The sequence below is a fragment of the Pundamilia nyererei genome, unplaced genomic scaffold (genome assembly GCF_000239375.1).
Source record: "Pundamilia nyererei isolate P.nyererei 1_Seehausen unplaced genomic scaffold, PunNye1.0 scaffold00036, whole genome shotgun sequence".
Taxonomy (NCBI): domain Eukaryota; kingdom Metazoa; phylum Chordata; class Actinopteri; order Cichliformes; family Cichlidae; genus Pundamilia; species Pundamilia nyererei.
This window is the reverse complement of record NW_005187437.1, coordinates 4,118,198-4,139,171: the sequence shown is the minus strand read 5'-3', so window position 1 is coordinate 4,139,171 and position 20,974 is coordinate 4,118,198. Positions and strand designations below refer to the sequence as shown.

Below are 20,974 nucleotides of genomic sequence, written 5' to 3'. Positions count from 1 at the left end.
TCAACTGGGATTTTCCCACACTACCATCTCTGGGGTTTATCATCTAACCAAGCAGCAGTTCTCTGGGTGAAAATGCATCGCTGGCGCCAGAGGCCAAAGGAGGGTGGCCGGACTGCTTTGAGCTGACTCAAATAAGTCCTATTTTCCTTTAGTTTGCTGTGGTGGTGTGTTTATACCAGGACATTGTGGGTTTACAGAGACAGAGAGTGGGTGTGGGTAGGTAAACTAATTCAGAGCCACCTAAAAGAATGTTGTCTGTACAAGAGATGAGTGGGAGGGGTGCTAATAAGAGGTGAGATGCAAAAGGGTCTGGTCAGTGATTATGGGGTACCAGGCTACAAGCTGACCATCTCCATCCCTTTATGTCCCAACTTCCCGCCCCTCCCTGAGCCTGGTTCTTCCAGAGGTTTCTTCCTGTTAAAAGGGAGTTTTTCCTTTCCCTTGCCACCAAGAGCTTTCTCCCAGGGGCTCGTCTGATTGTTGGGTTTTCTCTGTATTATTATAGGGTCTCTACTTTACAATATAAAGTGCTTTGAGATGACTGTTGTTGTGATTTGGCTTTATATCAGTTGAATCAATTGTAATTGAATCAAATCTATTGATGGCTGCTTCCAGCAGGATAACGTGCCATGTCGCCAATCTCATTAATCACAAACTGCTTTCTTGAACAACACAGTGAGTTTGTACTCAAATGGCCTCCACAGTCACCAGATCTCAGACCAGTAGAGCCGCTTTAAAATGTGGCAGAACAGGAGAGTCACATCATGGATGTGGAGCCAAGAAATCTGCAGCCACTGTGTGATGCCATCATGTTAATGCACCCTACTGAATCTTTACTGTAAATACTTGTCTTTACTGAGTGCACCTGTGCTATAGCTGTGCAGTGGTAGATTTTAATCCTGAAGAAGCTGCATAAAAAAAAATAATTACAGCTTGGAAACAACAGAAATGTCACCTGTAGCACAGAGTTACAGCCACTATCCACATCCACCTATGACTTCCAGGTAGGAATAAGAGTTTTCTGAGGCTTCTACTTCTTTCTGAAAATTAACTGCAAGGTTCACAATGCCCACTTTGGGAATATGATTCACAAATAAAGCCTGCTGCAGTCTCCTCCTACTCCGCAGCGACAGCCGAACAGCATATTTCTATCATTCACCACCGTTTCACCCTGCATTATAAAAGGTGTAGGAGTTTCTTTGCACAGCAGGCTGATGCTTTAGAAGAGGCAGGACAGCTGAAGCGAGGTGAACCTGGGTCAGCGGCAATATTGAAAGGGACTCGTGCACTTTGTTCCTCAGAGATGTTTAACCGAAGAGTGTCTGGTACAGTGGAGTTAAATGATGGTGGTGCAGACACTACTGAAGAAGCAGGAACATTAGTTTGCAGCAGACTAAACACATAGGTTTCCCTATCTCTCTCTCTCTCTCACACACACACACACACACACACACACACACGCCTATAAATCATCTGAAGTGGTGGGCATGACTGGCCTGCACGCCTTTCATTTAAAGCAGCTGCAGAAATAAACGTGCTGTAATTATTAAAGGTGGACCGAGACAGTAATGGACTTGTGTTGAGATTGGCACCCGGATGGATTTATGACTTCACTGAAAAGGCAACTGACAGCATGAAGTCTTTATGTGCTCTGAATTTAGGTGATAAAGTAACCAAACACACTGAGACTCGTGTGAGGATTAAAGCCTTCAAATCTGGTGCAAATTAATAAAGTTAATAAACTAAGAGACTCAGACTCAAGTGTTTAACCTCTGAGTAAACACCCAGAGCAGCCCTCCCTCTGCTGGACAGACAGATTAGACCCTTTATTTTGATTTTCCAGGGAAAACCAAATCAACTCGGTTTTTCAGTTAAGAGACTGAAGAGAGAAGAGAAATCACGATAGCTGCGTCTCTTACCATCAAAGGAACATCGACAGATGTTTATTAACAAGCTGTATCACAAACAGAGAAAATTATTTTAGGATTTTTGCCGTTTTCAACATATTCGTCAGCTTTTGAAATTCTTGTTTCTTTGACACTTGTTTTTTGTAAAAAAAATAAATAAATAAGCGAAATCCAGCATTTGAAAATCAGAAAATTAGCATGTGTGATTCTTTTTGTCATTGACTGGCACCCGCATTCAGCGTGAAGTACAAAGCAGCTGCAAATAAGCTGAAATTATACATCAGAAGACAAACGAGTCAAAGCCTCAGGGCCTCAGCTCTCCAAAATCAGTTTTAGACCCCCTTCATTATCTTGTAATCAAGCTGTCTCAAATCACAGATTATCCTCTTTACAGGAAGCAAAGTATAATAGGCCAAAGCAAAGACAGCGTCACGATAACGAGCGTACAACAGCCGAGAGGAGCGTCTCTGTCGTGCTCTGAGTGTCTTTAAGAGTCCCTGTGAAAGAAGAAAAGTCCTTTGGGCTTGAAGTATTGTTGTTATTTATTACATTTGTCTGTTTAAACTTTTTAAGGACATCTTCAATCACTTTTTAGGTCCCTTACTAGTACTGGTTTGGACCTGCTTCTGTTTCTGAGCTGCTGCAATTCGTCATGGCAGAGATTTGACAAGGTGCTGGAAACATCCCTCTCAGGTTTTGATCGATGTTGACATGATAGCTTCACACAGTTGCTGTAAAGGAGAATCTCCCGTTCATTTGAAATCACTGTAATGTTATGGGGTGGTGTGTTATCCAGCCAGAAGGAGCCATGGGACATGCGGTCTTTACAGCTGGACGTGTTTAGCTCAACACTGAGGAAGGATGTAGGATTTAAACGATTCTCAGCTGGTACTCAGAAGCCCAGTGTGCTAAAACTACTTGTTGTTCCTAGAGTATTTAAAAGTAGAATGGGAGGCAGAGCCTTCAGTTTTCAGGCCCCTCTTCTGTGGAACCAGCTTCCAGTTTGGATTCGGGAGACAGACACTATCTCTACATCTCTACTTTTAAGATTAGGCTTCAAACTTTCCTTTTTGCTAAAGCATATAGTTAGGGCTGGACCAGGTGACCCTGAATCCTCCCTTAGTTATGCTGCCGGGGATTCCCATGATGCATTGAGTTTTTCCTTTCCAGTCACCTTTCTCACTCACTGTGTGTTAACAGACCTCTCTGCATTGAATCATATCTGTTATTAACCTCTGTCTCTCTTCTACAGCATGTCTTTATCCTGTCTTCCTTCTATCACCCCAACCGGTCGCAGCAGATGGCCCCGCCCCTCCCTGAGCCTGGTTCTGCTGGAGGTTTCTTCCTGTTAAAAGGGAGTTTTTCCTTCCCACTGTCGCCAAAGTGTTTGCTCATAGGGGGTCATATGATTGTTGGGTTTTTCTCTGTATCTATGAAGCGCCTTGAGGCGACTTTTGTTGTGATTTGGCGCTATATAAATAAAATTGAATTGAATTTTTTTTAAAAATGCCCCACAGTACTAACACCACGAGCAGGGGCCTGAACTGACGACACGAGTAGGATGGATCAGTGCTTTGCATGACCCTACCATATGAATATTGTGTAAATGGTAGCCTCACTCTCCTCTTGTTAGCCGACAGGAGCGGCATCTGGTGTGGTCTTCTGCTGCTTAAGCCCATCGGCTTCACAGTTTAACCATATTGCGTTCAGAGATGCTCTTCTGCATATCTTAAATGTAAGAAGTGGCTATTGAGATTGCTGTTGCCTTTCTAGAGCCATCTACTACCACTGACTGGATACTTTTTCAGACCGTCCCCTGTAAAACCCCAGAGATGGTTGTGCAGAAAAATCCCAGCAGATCAGCAGTTTCTGACACACTTGGACCAGCCCCCCTGTCACCAACAACCGTGAGTGGAATTTAGGATTGTTGTCTAGTTTGATTTTAAAAGGAAAGTTTTTTCTTTCTTCATGAGCAGGCTGTGAGTTAAGAAAACCTCTCTGTCGTACAATAACCTGTTAACAGTGTCAAACGGCTGTTTGATGATTTTAATGAAGTCAAATGAAGAACTCAAAGTAAAAGAACCAACACTGAGCTGAATCCTCAAGTCTGTATGTATTGAAATCCTTCCATATTACAGGTATAACGTACAGTACATGTATATTGGTGTACAGACAGGCAATTTAAAAAAGGGGGCTAAAATTATTGAACGATACAAAGAACAGCATATACAAAAGCTTATTTAATGATTCAAGTACCTTTAACTTTATACTTCAGTCCTCTGGAGAATTCAAAAGCATCTGTACAAAATGTACAAGAATTGTATCCCAAGTTTCATCAGCCCCAGGTTTCCTCTGCGATTAACATCTGACTGTATGTCGTGTAACTTTCAAAGTGAAGTGCAGGAGAAGCGAGGAACACAGAAACTCACAGTACAAAACTTCCATCAGTGAAGTTGCAGAAGTCGAATTTGAAGATTTCACTGAACTCACCCGGAGGCGTCTAAACTGGATCCATCAGGTTAATGTCTCAGCTCAACACACGAGAGGACGGAAACAACAAATGTCTCACAGCAGGTGCATTACTCACTAACACATCCGGTTACTCTGCATCGCTCTGAGTTTACAGGTCTGTCATTTTCAAAACATTCCCAAAAACCTGCTAACAAATTTCATTGAAGGGTCGGTGTAGTTTGCTCCTAATTAGCTATGAGAGACGGTGTGCACCATTTACATGTCTGAGTAAACCTCGGCCTCTGTGCTTCAGCGACAGCCGTTCAGTGGATCTATATTTAATCTCGTCTTCTGTATAGTTAGAGGCAGGAAACAGCACAGTGCTGAATTCAGCTGGTCTGAACACGCACACAGCAGATTAATTGGACAGAAAAGCACTGATATTGCTTATAGATTCATCCATGAAATAAGAAGATGCTCATTTTCAGAATTTTTAGTTTTCTGCTGCTTTTTAGTTACGCTGTCAGGGGCAAATGTGTACTTCCCAATGAGTTGCCGAGCGGTTTCTCGCAGTTGTGAGTCGAAATTGACCACAAATGCGTATTATATAAAGTTGCTTTGGTTGCTAGCGGATTGCCACAGTTGTGGAAGTCTGCACAGCAGATGCTAAGTACTTTTGAAGTGGTAGTAAATCTTGAAAAAAGTCTGACCAAAATAATGAAACGATGATAAGTCAGTGGTAAGGCACAACTTCCATATCTAGTTTGTGTCGCACTTTTTCGAGCTTCACTAAAACTCAGCGGTGTTTGCAGATGACTGTACACCGCCCATGCAAACTATAGGCGACAATTGCAATCTACTAGCAACCAAAGCAACTGCAAGGAGCTATCTGATGTCTTTGCGACCGCCAACAGCGACTCGTCAGCCGGTCAGAGAATTCACATTTTTCAGTAACGACCAAACCGAACAGCAACCTTGCACCGAGGAAAAAACAAAGCCAACAGTTGCTCGTTGATTGCACTGAATTTTTTGGTGTCAAAGACCAAGCGTGCAATACCCTCAACCTTTAGGTGACCACGTGGGAGGGAGCGTGTCTCCAAAGAAAGCCGGGACACGGACTGACTGCATTCGCTCTCAGACAGATTGCTGAGAGTTTGCAGATAACTGTTGATACAGTCAGTCTGCACCGGTGAGGGCGACTCATCTGTGATGCACATCTTTACAATAGGAAACTTGACTCACCTGGTCTAAACCGGTTGTACCGTGGTTATATTCCTACATCAAAGCAAGGCTGATGAGCACCTGTGTCATTTTGCAGTTAAATTGCCGTCCTGCAGCAACTACATCGTTATTTATGGAAGAATTACTGCTTCAAACGTAAGCGATTTCATGCAACTGCCAACGTGACCTCATTCAATCACAAACTGATATCAGACTGACTCCAGCATCTTCTTCCCGTCCTCAAAGCTACACCTATTTCAAAGGCAACAAGTTTATTGCGCACGGTCGCAGCAACGTTTTTGGTACAGCCACTGTATTTTGTGTGACTGCAGCATTAGATACGTTACAGACAACTGCTAAGCTATAAAACACATTTTACCGCGCGCTGCTGTCGTCTTATTAAAGGGCTTGTATAACGATCGATAGCCGACTGGTTTACAACAGCAGGAGGATGTTTTGTTTTTCTGACGAGCTGCTGTGAATGTCGAGCCACTCGACTATGGCAGGATTGGCCAGCATTAACTGTTTTCTTTTAGTTTTTCATGGATCTACTCTGGGAAAATGCCATTATGATAAAAACAGCGTTACACTGTCACACCGACAAACACCTGGAAAATTATTGACCCATAAAATAAAGCGTTGCCTGTATCTACACAGTGAAATCATCCCAATAATGACCGATGGTTTTTCAAACCACTGCAGGTACTTGTGAGAAATTACATTTCTAAAAAAGAAAAGCATTTAAAAATCAAGTCAAATCAACTATTTAACCTTACATGTGAATTCATTCTGGGTTTGCTGCTGTCAGAGATCACTGTACACTTCAAAGCCACCATCCAAACTGGTAGACGTCTGTGGTGATTTAACATAAAAGCATACGGACACTTATACACTTACTGATGATTCTCTAAAGAAAAACTTACATTAAAAAAATGCTGCAGCTCATTAAAAGAGTCCCAATGAAAAGAAGAAGCAGTTAACAAAAAGCATGAAACAGAGCCTTTAAAAGTCTGCCGTGGGCTTACTTCTCTGTGCAGCTCTGATGCACCACAACTTTAACTTTATTAAAAAAACAAACAATAAGTGTCCTTCACCGTCACAAAGTGTGACAGCAAACATTTAACTCAGTCAAAGTAAGCGACAGCCTTGACGGCATCTTTACATTCAGTCTGAGTGTAATTATCATTGGATTTAAGACAATGTGAATCCTTCCAAAGGCTTTAACACTGTACCATTTACTTACTGTTATACATCCTATTAACATGCACAGTTTAACAAAAAAAAATCCACTGTTGAAGCTCCCCTTCACTTGAACGAAGCACTCGCCTTGGTGAAAACGAACTGATGAAAGGGAGCTTTGGCTACATTAGATACGGTCGCTGGCTTTGATGGGCCGTTTCTGAATGAGTGTGAATGCGAAGTGGACATCATTCCAACTTTTGTTTTTGTGAAAACAGCCCTTCTGACCACGGGTGGACGGCGCTCTGCAGCGTCACGGCCGCTGCGAGTCGTACTGCTAGTAGCGGTTCAGCTTGTCTGGGTCATTGGAGGCCATGTGGGTGAAATCCTGGAAAATGTCCTGGTACGTTTCGTCTCCTGTAAAAACACGGGGGAGAAAAGACATGAGTAACAAAACTTTTTTTATTTTCTTAGGAAACAGTGTAAGACCATAGACTGTATATCAAAGATGGACATTTTGACCTTAAAAAAACAAAAAAACAAAAAACTAGACAAACAAACAAAAGGATTATAATTTACAAAAATACATCATTTTGTAATTAATAAGATTTAAAACTACCGACTGGTCACTTCTGTAAAGTAGTATTTTTTGCAACCAGAAGGGTCGCCCCCTGCTGGTCATTAGAAAGAATGTCGGTTTAAGGTACTTCCAGAAAGCAGTGAATTTATGCTTCAGAGTTAAATCTGCACCGCCTTAAGATACGGCTCTGAAGTAATGAATCCTTCTTTGAAGACCACTTTAAGTCCACGCCCTGGGGGGGGCGCACGTGCAGCTGGTGCACTGTAAAGTCCCCGTTGGTGAGTCTGTGTGGTCACAAAAAACAGACAGAAACGAGGCATCCCCACAGACCCTTGCGGTCCAATCTATATCGCTCAACGTCTGTGTTAAATCTAGCCATCAGAACCTGATGTGCACCTCCAAGAAATGCATCTGTACATCGTGTTAAAGCAGCTGCAACGATATTTATTGGCCTGTTCAGTACAGTAAATTCCTTCTGTGCATTTGCTGCCACTTTTATTTGTTTCTATTGTAGCTGGCACCGTATCTAAAACACAGAGTTACTGTAAAGTAATCACAACATAATCCCCGAGCACAGGTCTGAATACTGGCAATCATGCCGGCCACTTGCCACTTGGTAGGCTTTACAACGATTCACCAAAGTCGTCTAAATCAACCACGAAACACTACGCTGTAACCTGACGTGCCTCTCCCTAGAAATGCACTGTGATTGGCCCGTTTAGTACCATCCTTCTCTCCTATTCACATCCAGCTACTTCTTCTGTCGTTGTATCGCAAATCAAATGAAAGAGAAACGATCAATTCAGCAAGAGAATCTTAATTGCCAACGTAGTGGCAACAATGTTACCCCGAACACAGGTGCCACTTAAGTGGTTTTTGTCATTTCCACGTTTGCAGTTCCACTTTCAGCCTCATCATCGGACAGTTATCGCAAAGGTACGGCCAGACGTCTGCGAGCCTGCCTGTTTTTGTGACTCCAGCTGCACAGACTCTACATAGGACTCAGACGTAGACGTTTCAATTAAGCTCAAGCTTCACCCAGACAGAATTATGGAAATTATGTACATCTTTTATATACAGTCTATGACAAAAACACTTCATTGTAGATACGTTTAAGAAGGGAAAAAACTGTTTACTGGACTGCTCATAACTTATGTTCACTACAAACTAAAGTATTGACGGGGCTGCATGAAATAATAAATCCTCCATCTCGTATCTTCTGCTGTAGCACAAATGTTTTGTTTCCTGCGTAGAGGCAGGTGTTTAAACAATGTTCACAAATAGCTGAACTTTTCCCCATATTCCCCTTCATATTCATATTCTGCCGAAGTCTTCAAGTTGTCAAGACTACAGTGATCATAAACCCCAATGCCCTCACTGTGCAGATGTAAAGCAGGTAAAACATGCACAGAGTTTCATGCAAAGTGGGGAGGGGGCTCATGCAGCGACAGTGTCATCAGTGTCAACAAGAGTGAAAAAGAAAAAATAATTAGCCATACCTGTTAAGAGTGCTGGCGTGGTAGCGAAATATGAAACAGAACAATGTAGAGGGGAGAAAAGAGGCGAAGGACAGAAGAAGCAAAAGGCAAATGTTTGAGGAAACAGTCAGCGAGGCCCTCGTTAGCAATGGGACACGGACTCGGAGAGAAAAGACAGCCCACAGACAGCAAGTTTGTTTCAGCAACAACTGTATTGTGTTTAAAGTGCAGGAGTTTATGTACAAAAATACAGTTGTGTTGGCCTCAGCACCCCAAAGAAAGAGAGAAAAGAAGAAAGGCACAAACTCTGGGGAGGAGAGTGAGAAAAGCAAAATACAAAAAGTGACAGAACAGATTTACATAAAAGAGAACGTGAGAGTGTGTTAGGAGGAAGAGAAGAAAATTCCACCTTAATCAGATCAGTGGTTCTCAGTCGGTTTTAAGGGTAAATTTCTTGTTTTGGGGGGTTTAAGAACACGACATGATGTTGTAAAAGAATAGTATTTAAAAACATCGTAAAATTATTTTTAAAAATCATTTAAATGCCAAGAAATATTAAACCGAGAACCACGGCTCTGCACTTCAAACACTCGAGTCAAGAGAACTTCTTTTAAAGAGAAAAGAAAAGGAACAGAGGACTGATGAGGTCACCTCTCCCTCACATTCATTAACCCTGAATATCCCTCATCACTCTCAGCACTCATCAGCTGATTGGAGGGTGCTGATGAAGAGGCGCTGGAGTACCAAACATGTTTTTAAATCTCCTTTTCTGCTCAACACAAACATCCTCTCACAATCACTGCTAACAAACCTGCTGCTGACCTGTTCGGCATCAGCAGCAGTTTCTAAATCAGTCTCTATCAATAACCATTAAATAAACAACAACAAGACAAAAGAACTTCTAGTTATTTGTTGTAAGGTCCAAACAGCTACTAACAGTGCATCTTCCTCCAGCTGTGCATTTTGCCCTTAGTGTAAACGCTCCGTTCTTCGAGAAGAAATGAGCTCAGCCCTCCTCTTCCTGTGTGTCAGCACACACAAATGAATAAATCCTTTTGCTCCACAATCGCACACAAACATTTCATAGAGAACTACTAAACACCAGATCTCTAACATCCAGGGACATCCACACAAATCAGCGATTAGAAACGTTGCATTGACGCTCTGCCTGCAGCAGGGGGCGCTGCTCTTTCAGTGACCGTTTCATCAAAGTGCTTTGGCGCCCTCCGAGCAGTCGGGGCAGCATGAGAGAGACGATGTGGGATGAAACTGGGGTACAGTTCAATCATTCATTGCCTGTCAGCAAACCTCACCCTCCTCTCCGTCTACATTCATTTTGAAAACCTAGATTGTTTTACAGTTTCTTTGCTTGTTTTTTTTTTTTAAATAATAAAGCTCCCATAATGATTAACGTGAATATAAGCCAGGACAAGCAGGCGATCAAAAGCTATACATGGTTACATGTGGATACGTTTCTAGACTATTGCACTATTGCTGCTTGAGATGTACCACCTTCAAATCCACTAACATTCAGGACGATTAGTGCAAGGGCTCTAAAAGTCCTTTTGTCTTACAATTCTGGATTTCCCATGATTATGGGCAATGAGCAAGCACACTACAACCAAGACACTCAAAAGAAAAGTATGCGAACACAAGAGTCCTCATGGCACTTACTGCTGTGCAACCAGAGTCACTCTAAAAACATCATTTACAGCATGTACAGTAAGAATACCTAGACTTACTAGAGTCATCTCTATAAAAGAAAACGGCTCTAAAAACATCTGTCATGTAACACCAGAAAGATGCGTCATTAAATAAGTAAACAGGACTTGACAAGCAGTTAAGACTTCAAATAAGAACCATACAGTCATGGGAAAAGGTACAGCAGTTGCATAACCATTAACAGGAAGGTGCATAAATGACTTCTGAAAGGTCAGTTGGAAAGGAAAAAGATTACAGACACGCCTCTCACGACGATTTTAAAAAGCATCATTCAAAAAGTCTTGATTATTGCCAGATACTGTAGTAGAAACTGCCCTCCCTCTGAGGTCTGAGTGTCACTGGATACTGGTGGCAGTTACTGGGCAGATTTATTAATTTTTTTATTTATATATATATATATTTATTTATTTTTTGCAAAGATACTGTGACTGCTGGCAGAAACACAACAGGAATTTAAAAATAACAACTACTTTAATCAAAACAAAACAAAAACCTACCTTCTAATCACCTCTAAAGCCGAGGAAAAATATTTTTGTGCTATCAGTAACTTGACATGAGTAACAGTCACTTAAATGGAAAAGGTGGATGTTCCAGTTTGGAACAAAAACTCTAATACTGCCCAGAGTCGATGGCTTTAACCCTGCCGCTGAGGGACAAGGTGCAGAGCTGGTGGAGCACCTGGCAGGAAGTTGTAACAGCAGGACACACGAGCACAGCTGGCAGAGTTAGGCTCAGCTCACTTAAATAGGCCAGTGGATTAAATTCCTCGCCCAAATTTTTAACAATACCCCTGAGAATGGATGATTGGGGGTGGTGCTCTTTTAAGTCAGCTGACCCCAACTCCGACACTTTGTTTCCTAGGTGTCGTTGGCTCAACACGCAGCGGCTGGTTATTCAGATTCATCCAGCTGCAAGCTAATAAACTCCTGCATGCACTTCCTGTACTGCATCTCGGTGGGGCTGTTGGAGTTATATTGACCTGACTGGCTGTAGGGCCCCTCCGCCTCCCGCATCTCCTCGTTCATCTTGGCTAGTCGCAACCTGGGGAGCGAATAAAGAAACAGGGAATTAAAGGTAACAGCACATCTCAATCCACTCTGTAATCTAAGATTAGTACCACGACACTCACAGGGTGACAATGTCTGCGTTGGCCGCCTCCACCGCTATGGACAGCGGTGTTTTCTCCTCAATGTCTGCAGCGTTTTGATTCGCTCCTCGTTTCAAGAATAAACACACTTGCCTGCAACGGAAATGCAAGTTGTTTTTTTGAGTGTAAAACATAATCCGCGTTGCATTTGTAGTAATAAAGGTGGGGAGAAGTGGAAACAAACCCCGTGTGTCCCAGCATGGTGGCATGATGGAGGGGTCCTCGGCCCTGAGCGTCCTGTTGGTTCACATTCGCTGCATTTTGGAGCAGAAACTCACAGGTGACCAGAGACCCCTGAAATTTACAGGTGTTTATAATGACACATGCCTTTCTTTCAAGAAGCACAACACATTAGGTCTGGATTTGTTTTAATTCACACACTATGCTTTTAACAGGTAAATATGGAGGAGTATAGATATTAGTATCTGCAAATGTCTCAAACCCAAACTAAAGGAAAGCTGGATTAAACTAAACAGGTGTGATATCGTTTCCATGAAGTCAAATGCTCGAGTAAATAAGAACGTCTCTGTAATTTTTAGAGTATCTTTAGATAATACTGGCGTTCATCACTGCTACCCTGCAGGCTCCTAGTCGATGCATGTATGGCATTAATATCCAACTTCTAGGTGGCTTCCTTCTTGAGTTATCGTACAAGATATTCATAAAGCTTGACCTTAAGATCGATGTTCAGTGAGATTCTAACTCCTCACAGATTATTAAGTAGATATTTAGTAAATCGCAACCCCCAATCCCGCCCACTCTGCAGGCAGAGGAGCCTTTTACGACCGAGAGGAAAAAGCTACGAGTTTATTATTTGGCTGAAACTTGACGCAGACATCGAAGACAGGCAACACTTTATTTCATCCACCTGTGTGACATAAAACTGGTGAAAAGGTTTTAAATCTGCCGACCACTGAGTTTAGCGATGTATGGTACCAAGCTGAATTACTGTAGCCATACTGACCCCCTGCACTGCCATGATCAGCGGGGTCCTCTTTTCCTCCTCCGTATTGACCCAGTTGACCTCGGCTCCGTGGGCTAGCGCCTCTGCCATGTCCGGCAGGCTGCGGGCGCAAGACGCCCAGTAGAGCTGAAGACCCGGGCTGTACTCCTTGGGTTCATAGAAAACCATCTCCTTACAGGGTGACGGAGGAGGCAGTGTGGCGGGCATGGGCATGGGTGGAGTCTCAGCGGGTTCTGAAAATGAGAAGATGGGTGTGAGCGAAGTCAAAGTAATTTTCCTTCTAACTGAAAAATACTATACCTTCTACAACACGCCTTACAACGCAAAGCATGTATGATTGCATAATGCCCTATTTCTCTCTCAGAATCTCAGCGTCTCAGCACAGAAGAGAGCAGAGGTGAGTGCGTCTTACCTGCATCTGCCAGGCTGTCATTGGAGGGGGTGGTGGCCAGCATCTCCCTGCTCCCATCAGCACTGTTCTGGATGCCGCTGTCTGCACTTTTTACTGTAAAACAGAGTCTGAGTCACTGCTTGTAGAAGAACGTGAAGATATTTGCTGAGCGTATGAAATAAAAGGAGCACTCTGCTGCTGCTGCTTGTTTCTGGCAGTGGAAAGTAACTTTTATCAGAGCTTGTTTGTAGCCAATCAATGTGTTCGGCCTCTCAAACTTATTTCAGCCTGATTAACAGAAACAGCAGGTGTTGCTAATATTTTTTACTCAAGGTGCCGACAGTGTGGGAAGAGAAAGAGAACCGGATGACAGATCCCCGCCTTCACCTTAAATTCCAGGTCCCTAAAAACCAAAAATATGACACAGATATATGCGAAAATACCAACACACTAAACAAAACCCACCCCTCAGTCCAAAAGAAAAAATGCAATACGGAAAACGTGACTGGATGGCTCATTAGCACGGTCCGTATGAAGAAGGAAATGAGGAGGATGAAGAGTTGTTAGTCCTCAGCCCAACGCCGTGACTTCAAATGGACACAGGGGATGGAAAGCAAGCGAAACACTAAGCATTCAGTACTTACTGCTCCTGAGCTTGGAGGAGGTGTCAAAGTAGGAGAAGAGCGAGTCAAGCTCGTCAGGACAGAAGAGAGAGTCCCGGCGGGCCTCGGCGCCACTGGCAGCAGCTACGCAAGGGATGATGGGAGTTTGGAGAGCGAAGGGTGTAAATTGAGTGGCAGGGTGGGGTTATAGGGAGAGGCAGTCAGGGCAGGGGTTAGTTCGGAAGCACAGAACAGCCAGAGGGGGAGGAAAGGACAGAGAGATTTAGGGAAAGGGGAAAAGCAGGGTGGAAGCACAGACAGTTAGACTACTGGCTCGGCTGACGCTGGAAGAGACAGACTCTACGGAAAGCAATGGGAGGCAAAGAGAGCCGAGACATACGCTATTCACAAAGAACATGCAGTATGCCGATGGGTGGACACTTCTTCATGGTAGGAAGCGTCGCACGAGCAAATCCTTCTTCGTGTGATGTATTTATTTAGTTTGTTTGTTTTTACTGGAGAAAGTTCTGATTCTGAGGGAGAAACAACCAAACTCTGAAATCAGATTAATTAATTTTGTTTGGGTGCTATAAAAAGAAACAAATTAAAAGATAAAGATACATTTAAATGAAAAAGAAAACAACAACATGTTAAAAAAAAAAAAAAAAAAGTATAAAGAAATATTACAAAATATGTTTTGGAGGCAATGATCCACTAACAGTTCGAATCCCGAGGCTTGCAGCGAAGCTAACTGTCGGTTTAAAGCTGTGTTTCTCATTTACTTTGAACTGACCTGACTGCCCTGAAGCATTCGAACCAGGTCGAAGTTTTGGTGTGGGTGGAGGCGCTTTTGGTGGCATGTGCTCAGAGTTGCCGCTCAGCCTCTTCTCCTGTTTGCTCAGAGAGACCACTTTGCTGCGAAGCTCCTCGTCTGACGGCCGGCGTACAAATCGACGATCCACATACTTGGCTTTGATGTAGGCCTCGACCTCGTGCCTGTGAGCGAACCAGAAAAGCATTTCATTTATGAATGAAGTGAAAATGAAAGTTGGCCGTCAGTGAGTCATAAGTACAATTTACTAGGAAACAAAATAGGTTACAAAAGCAATTTTTTGGTCTGAAATTACAAGCATGCTCTCTTGTAACTCGGTACCTCGGATCTCCCGGCTGTGGTTTTCTTGCTCCAAGCTCCTCTCGCCGAGCTTCATAGATCTGGTTGATTACTTTGTTGCCCAGTTCACACATTAACTGGAAAACATGTAGATTAACATCAGTGGACTAATGTTACTCCAGCCATATGTTACTCTTCCTGATCCTTAATGGATCTTATTAAAAGGCAGAGTGATAACAAAATAAAAACTGTGTGTGTAACCAAGGCAGACCATTCATGTGCATTTGTTTGTAAACCTTCTTCTTACTCACCTTTAGCAGTTCTGGTTCCCAAGTGTCCAAAGTCAAAGAACGAACCTTGGAGAAATGCACTCCCAGACTCCTGTAGGTGGCAGAAGCAGGAAAAAAGCAAGACAGTGTCAGCTCTGTGTACTTTAAATTGTGAACGCGATAAAATGTTTTTGTTTTAGCTTTGTGGTGAAAACTGTGGTCTCACATGTTCACTCACAAAAACCCATGCACAGTATGAAGAGAACAGATTTACAGACAACACAGTCCCACTGTCTGTGAAATATACAAATGCAGGTAGTGGGAAAGGAAAAAATTGTTTTTGATGTGTCCTCTAACAATCGTACTAAATTCACACAAATCAGGAAAATTGCAAAAAGGCCCAGTGTATTTTTGGGTTGGTATCCTTGATGATCAATGCTGTACCGTGAAAGCGTGGGAAGCGACCTGACGCTTTTTATCTATATTAAACTTTAATTACATTTACCCAGGAAAATAATTAAAGGTTATCACAACATCTCAGTTCACACACCAGTGAGTTTACAGTTCAGAAACCCCTGAAGACATCTGTGATCCCGACGGAGGATTTTATATACTGGAGCCAACATACTTTGCATAACTTCTAGTTTTCACAGACCTAACATGAACTCTTAATGAACTGCATTCCTGCAGTGTGGTAGACAAATAAATAAAATGTTCCAGAAATGTCCAGGTTTTCTTCTTTTTTAACTTCTTTAAATTTTCTAAGCAATTAAAAGTTGGTTACTTAAGAATTTGATATTTTCCTTTAATCCTTTGTTATGTTTTGCTTCATCTTTATGTAAGAAGTTGCTCACAGCAATAATCAAAGAGCTGTTATAAGGGTTTGCTTATGAAAATATAGCATTGTACCTGTGGATGCCAGAGCACTGTATACACAGGGTGATGCCCAGGTTGATGCTGGCCCAGCGGGGCTCTGGCTGCCCACAGTCGCAGCAGCAAACATTGCCTGGGATGGCCAGGACTTTCTGCAGGGCACTCTCTCCTTTCAGTGATCTCTCCTTTGGCTCCCCTCCAGAGTCCAGGCTCCCTGTTGATGTGGACGACTTCCTATCCAGCTTCTGACAGGAAAGAAACGGGGAAGGCGCACAGACAAAAATAAAGGACAAAGCAGACGTATTAAAATGAGTAAATAGAAACTGATCTTCAGGGGAAAAAATTGCAAGAAGCAAACAGTCAATGAAAAACTCTGTTATTTGCATAAATCTACACAAATAAGTGTTGCAAAATTAACAGAAATCCTGCCACATTAGTTTTGAGTCAAAAGACTTTGTATCTTGGCTTTCTGGTGTATGTGTGGGTTTTTACCTCACTGTCATCTCCCTTGTCGCGGAAGGCGGTGGCGATGCTGTTCTGGACAGCTTTGATCCAAGCCTGTCGCAGCTTCTCGGAGTCTGCCTGCATCATACAGCTCCTGTGGGGGCAGACAAGCGTCACACAGCTGCTGTCAGCTCAGAGCAGGAGTGTCGGCACCAGAAGGCGGGTAGGCTGGTGCTCCACCTTGCCACCTTTTTAAAAATACTCATGTGCTCATTAAGCTGACAGAGGGCGTAACGTCACTGACTCAAACCTACTTGGTGGGTGACACGACTTCAAAACAGAAGCGACGCTCTATGTCCTCGCAGTGCTTGACTGTGCATAGCCTCAGGTCTTCTACCACCACTGTAGGGTTGTCCTGCAGGCACAGCAGAGGGACTTACATCGAGCAACAGGCGCTCACTTCTTTTACCACAAAGGTTATTGTTTGCAGAACTATATTGTCCAGTTTCCTTAACATTTTTATTAAGTTGGTAGTGACAAGTTCTGTCGCACTAATAATAATTACAGTTGGGGTTATTTTGTTGTAGCATGATGCAAAGCGCAGAGTATGTAACAAAGCCCCAACTGCTCTTGCTCTTTTGACTTTGGTACTATAATCTGGGACAAAACTAAATGTTAGGCCTCTGTGACACAAGCCTCGAGGCCGGTCGGCAAACACCTGGCAACCACAGGTTGCTAAGGACAAATGTGCTGATTGGAGAGTGGCTGCTGGCAGTCACCAGGTGAAAACAGCTGCATGGAGGTATATGGTGCTGCGCTGAAACCTTCCTTGCAATTGCCTTGGTAGCTAGCACACTGACCTGTCTGCACACATGCACCAACTCTTCACTGAGCAGCAGTGAAACTTTGAGACTGTAAGCCTTCAAAATAAAAGTTGTGTCTCACAGCTGCACCCAGCATGTTTACAGAAGCACGACTCTTCCTCGGTTTGCTAAAGCTCAGTGACGAGTTTTTGGTGCAGCACCCTCTTTCTGATCAATTTCATTAGCAACATCCAGCAACCGCTCTCCAACTGGTCATTGAAAAGATTTCTTTCCCTAGCAACCTGTGGTTGCAGACTTGTCTCTAAACCTGTGTGGTTGGAGGGTTTTTATATTCTGACAAGGATAAATGTACATAAATTAGAGATTCATTTAAAAAAAACAACTAAACTTTTCCAGTATATAAGAGGACTTTATTGTGAGCTCTTTCTATCAAACACATAGAAACCAGGCGCACAGCTGTGCCGTCCAGTTAAAAATACACAGAGAGATGTTTGTGCTGGAAGTCAAACGCGTGCATGACTGTCATGGTGGCCGTGCAGAAAGTCACTTGACATACCTTAAATTTCTTCTGGTAAACCAGCTGATTGTTTTGGATGGTGAACCAGCGCCTGAAAGGAGATCACAAGTTTATTAGAAGATAAAGTCACATGCAAGTGATGCTCCTAAAATAAGACGCTTTGATATCTTCTGATGTGGATGAGAGAGAGTAATCCTAAGGCATGTGAACACAACACACACAAAGACAAACTATGGTGTTCTGCAAAAGTATATGTTGGTTTGATTCATAACATGTTTATATGTTTTATATGTTTTATATGTATACATCGAAAAATGGTCAAGAGGAAGCAAAAACTTGAGTCTGTATGTTCGCGATTTCATTTGTGTTGATTTACAGGAATTAAAACACAAAGATGACAAGATGAATGGAAATTCTTCCAAATTATTAACACTTCCTGTGAATCTTAGCTAGCTTTACTCTGCGTCTGTGGTTAATAATCATTCTTAAAATGCACTTGAAGCTTTTTCTAGGATATCAAAGTATATAAAACGCTGCAATCAGTCCAAAGGAACCACTTCAAAATAAACTCTATACATTATACCTATTCCATGTCTTGAAGGCATTGCTGGCCCTCTTAAACAGATAACCCTCCATGGCGATGCCGTTGTCTGTATCCACATTGTACTCCAGCTTTGTGTCGTCATTCGAGAAATCCTGAAAAATAATAAGGAAGGAAGAGAGGAAAGCAAACAACAACTGAATTAAAACAGGAAAAAACACATTAAATCTTCTGATGCTGGTGAGTTCCTCTTGTTTGTCTATATCAGGGTTTATCTGTATAAGCTAAGTGAGTGCCACGGCCCCGCTGACCTGACTGACGATTTGCGAACCAGGAAAGACAAACAGCAGCCACAGCGTACGAGCACAGGCCAATAATCTATAGCTACCAATGTAATGTAATGTAATGCTTGAGAAAGAAACCTAAGTGGAAAAAAAGTGTGTCGAGATACACCGTATTTGTTAACAATTAACAAAAATCCAGCAACAAGGCAAACCAACATTTGTTGTCCGCGTGCAAAACTGCGTGCATATCAGTGGTCGAAGTTCATATTTAAAATACTGCAGACACGCAGAAGTATACAAAGCAATAAATGTGGTGTTATGAAGCTTTTATTGCATAGCTTCTTACAGCAGTAGTGACGCACTGCTCTTCAACGTGTAACACAGGAAAAAAAAACAACCTGTCATGCATCCCATCTCTGATTGACTCTCAGTCGTACGTGTTGTCATGTGACTGCCCTCTCAGTCTGGCTTTAACTACCAGAGCAGCTGCCACACTCCTAACACCCTCCCAGCTTTCTCAGCTTCAGGTGACACCGGACACCAGAAGCATGCGCGTGCGTGCATGTGTGTGTGGACTCATTTTACATCAGGTGTCACCGTCTCCAAAATCAATTACAGCTCGATACATCAAGATCTGTTACTGTGGCGAGCTGGGGACTCATCCTCTCTGTTGTCCTTCTAGAAAGATCCACACTCTTTTTTGTAACTCAGACTTGACTCATTCAACCTGCATTAGAAAAGCAGTCATCGGCTCTCAAGCTAGTTGAAGCTGGTGGAAATAAAGTGCTATGTTTTGGAGTGCTGTTCACAGTCTTTCTTATCTGCTCTGGAAGTGTATATATATGTATGACTATCTCCTTTTCCATTTCTGTAGGAGTTGTTAAGCAACTTTAAAATGTTTTTTTTTTCCCTTACATACCTAAATCTGGGTTTGGGGTTGTGACAAAACATTACATTACAAAAACACAGCACAAAGCTACAGCACCATGATAATGCTGGGAAGTGTTGACACAGTGGGTCATTTCAGCAGTTATCAAATGTCACCTGACCATCGCAGATGTGTCAGATGCATTTCCAGAGAAACACTTCTTTATAGGAATTATTTAACATTTCAGTTTCCTAATATCATTAGTTAATTAGTCTCATTAAAAAAACAACAACAACAAAGGGATGAAGGTCGGGGTGCCAAACATACACAAGTAAATTTATACTGGAGAAAATAAAAGTAAAGACCATGAAAACTTGTGAGTGTAGTAATCTGTTTTTTTCTAAAAAATACCCATTTTTGCTTCCATATTCCAGCTTTAATAAAATAAAAATAATATAATATAACTCTTTAGTTCACACAGGGCACAATCAGGTGTTTTCTGTTATTTTGTTTTGCTTTGTTTTATTATATTTCCTCTTTTCATTGTCTTAAGCTATTCTAAGCATACACAGGTTCACCTTTTGCATAAAGCACATTTAGTTGTCATGTAATTAAATAAGTAAAATTGCTATAGCCATTAATATCTGTGAAACCATTTACCTGATTTGCAATGTTTAAAGAATATGAATATGATAAAATTATGAAAAGCTATCAACAAAATATCTATGCCTGACCTGCAAGATTGTGGTTTCTACAGGGCTTCAAATCTGCTGTCAGAGACTTCATTCTACACTAACTTTTGGTAAACTCCTGAGAGTCCATATTCATAGATTCACAGTATCAGATATTACTCTAAAATATCTGAAGCACCTAGCTCAAGCAGTTTTCTAAATAATGGAATTTTGGCTCCTCAAAAAATTGCTGCAGGAAAAACATCTAAAATCTGCCGTTATTCCTTCCTCTGAAACATTTATATGATTAAACTAATGACAGCAGGGACCAGAAAAAAAAAAAAAAATCCTACTAAATCTGATTCATTCCTCTGGATTTTTTTCAAGGAACATCTGGGATTTTCAGGAGCAAACACTGAATGATCCACGAGTCTCTCATGGTAACTTCCTGAATGTACAACCCCTGTTACAGCCCAGAGATGTAGATGTAACCCATGAAAAATATGTCCTATTCCATGTTGTACCGAAAGGATATGCACACATGCACACACACAAACACACTGGCAAGCACAATTTTCCAGCACGACATACACTGGAATGAGTCGAGTTATTTTTGTGCACAAGGGGAACAAAACGTGTCTGCGTTTAGTTTCTGACTAGGGACACAATGGAAAGTCCAGGCATTAATAAATCCCCGTCTTCCTGAAGGTGGGACAAAATTTAAGTCCCATAACTTTTAACAATTATTCTTTAAACTTCAAACACTAGAAATAGCGGCCCCTAATTTCAGCTTGATGTGTGGTGGCCGTCACCCACACATCAAACAAATGCTACAAATGTTACTATTAAAGAATGACAGAGTTTCAGCTGCTGCTGTCACGTGAAAAACTTTCCAGTTCTTGGTTTCAACTATTGGTTGAGAAACCTGAC

The 20,974-nt window shown here is 42.2% G+C and overlaps 1 protein-coding gene across 2 annotated transcripts in view; it reads right to left on the bottom strand.

Moving 5' to 3' along the window:
• Positions 1–4,001: 4,001 nt before the first annotated feature.
• LOC102214693 (arf-GAP with coiled-coil, ANK repeat and PH domain-containing protein 2) overlaps positions 4,002–20,974 on the bottom strand; it is a 27,336-nt gene continuing 10,363 nt past the window's right edge. Inside the window, exons 6-20 of one of the 2 annotated variants that reach the window (XM_013910123.1) lie at positions 18,264–18,376; positions 17,720–17,771; positions 16,654–16,754; positions 16,388–16,493; positions 15,932–16,140; positions 15,065–15,134; positions 14,796–14,890; positions 14,436–14,638; positions 13,685–13,786; positions 13,062–13,154; positions 12,650–12,882; positions 11,870–11,979; positions 11,668–11,778; positions 11,518–11,579; positions 4,002–7,175 (exon numbers count right to left, since the gene is read on the bottom strand). In XM_013910123.1, coding sequence (XP_013765577.1) covers positions 7,096–7,175; positions 11,518–11,579; positions 11,668–11,778; positions 11,870–11,979; positions 12,650–12,882; positions 13,062–13,154; positions 13,685–13,786; positions 14,436–14,638; positions 14,796–14,890; positions 15,065–15,134; positions 15,932–16,140; positions 16,388–16,493; positions 16,654–16,754; positions 17,720–17,771; positions 18,264–18,376 — 1,740 coding nt within the window. In that variant the 3' untranslated portion in view covers positions 4,002–7,095. Of the gene's footprint in view, positions 7,176–11,006; positions 11,580–11,667; positions 11,779–11,869; positions 11,980–12,649; positions 12,883–13,061; positions 13,155–13,684; positions 13,787–14,435; positions 14,639–14,795; positions 14,891–15,064; positions 15,135–15,931; positions 16,141–16,387; positions 16,494–16,653; positions 16,755–17,719; positions 17,772–18,263; positions 18,377–20,974 lie in introns of those variants that run through there. The other variant, XM_013910122.1, reaches the window with a different exon arrangement.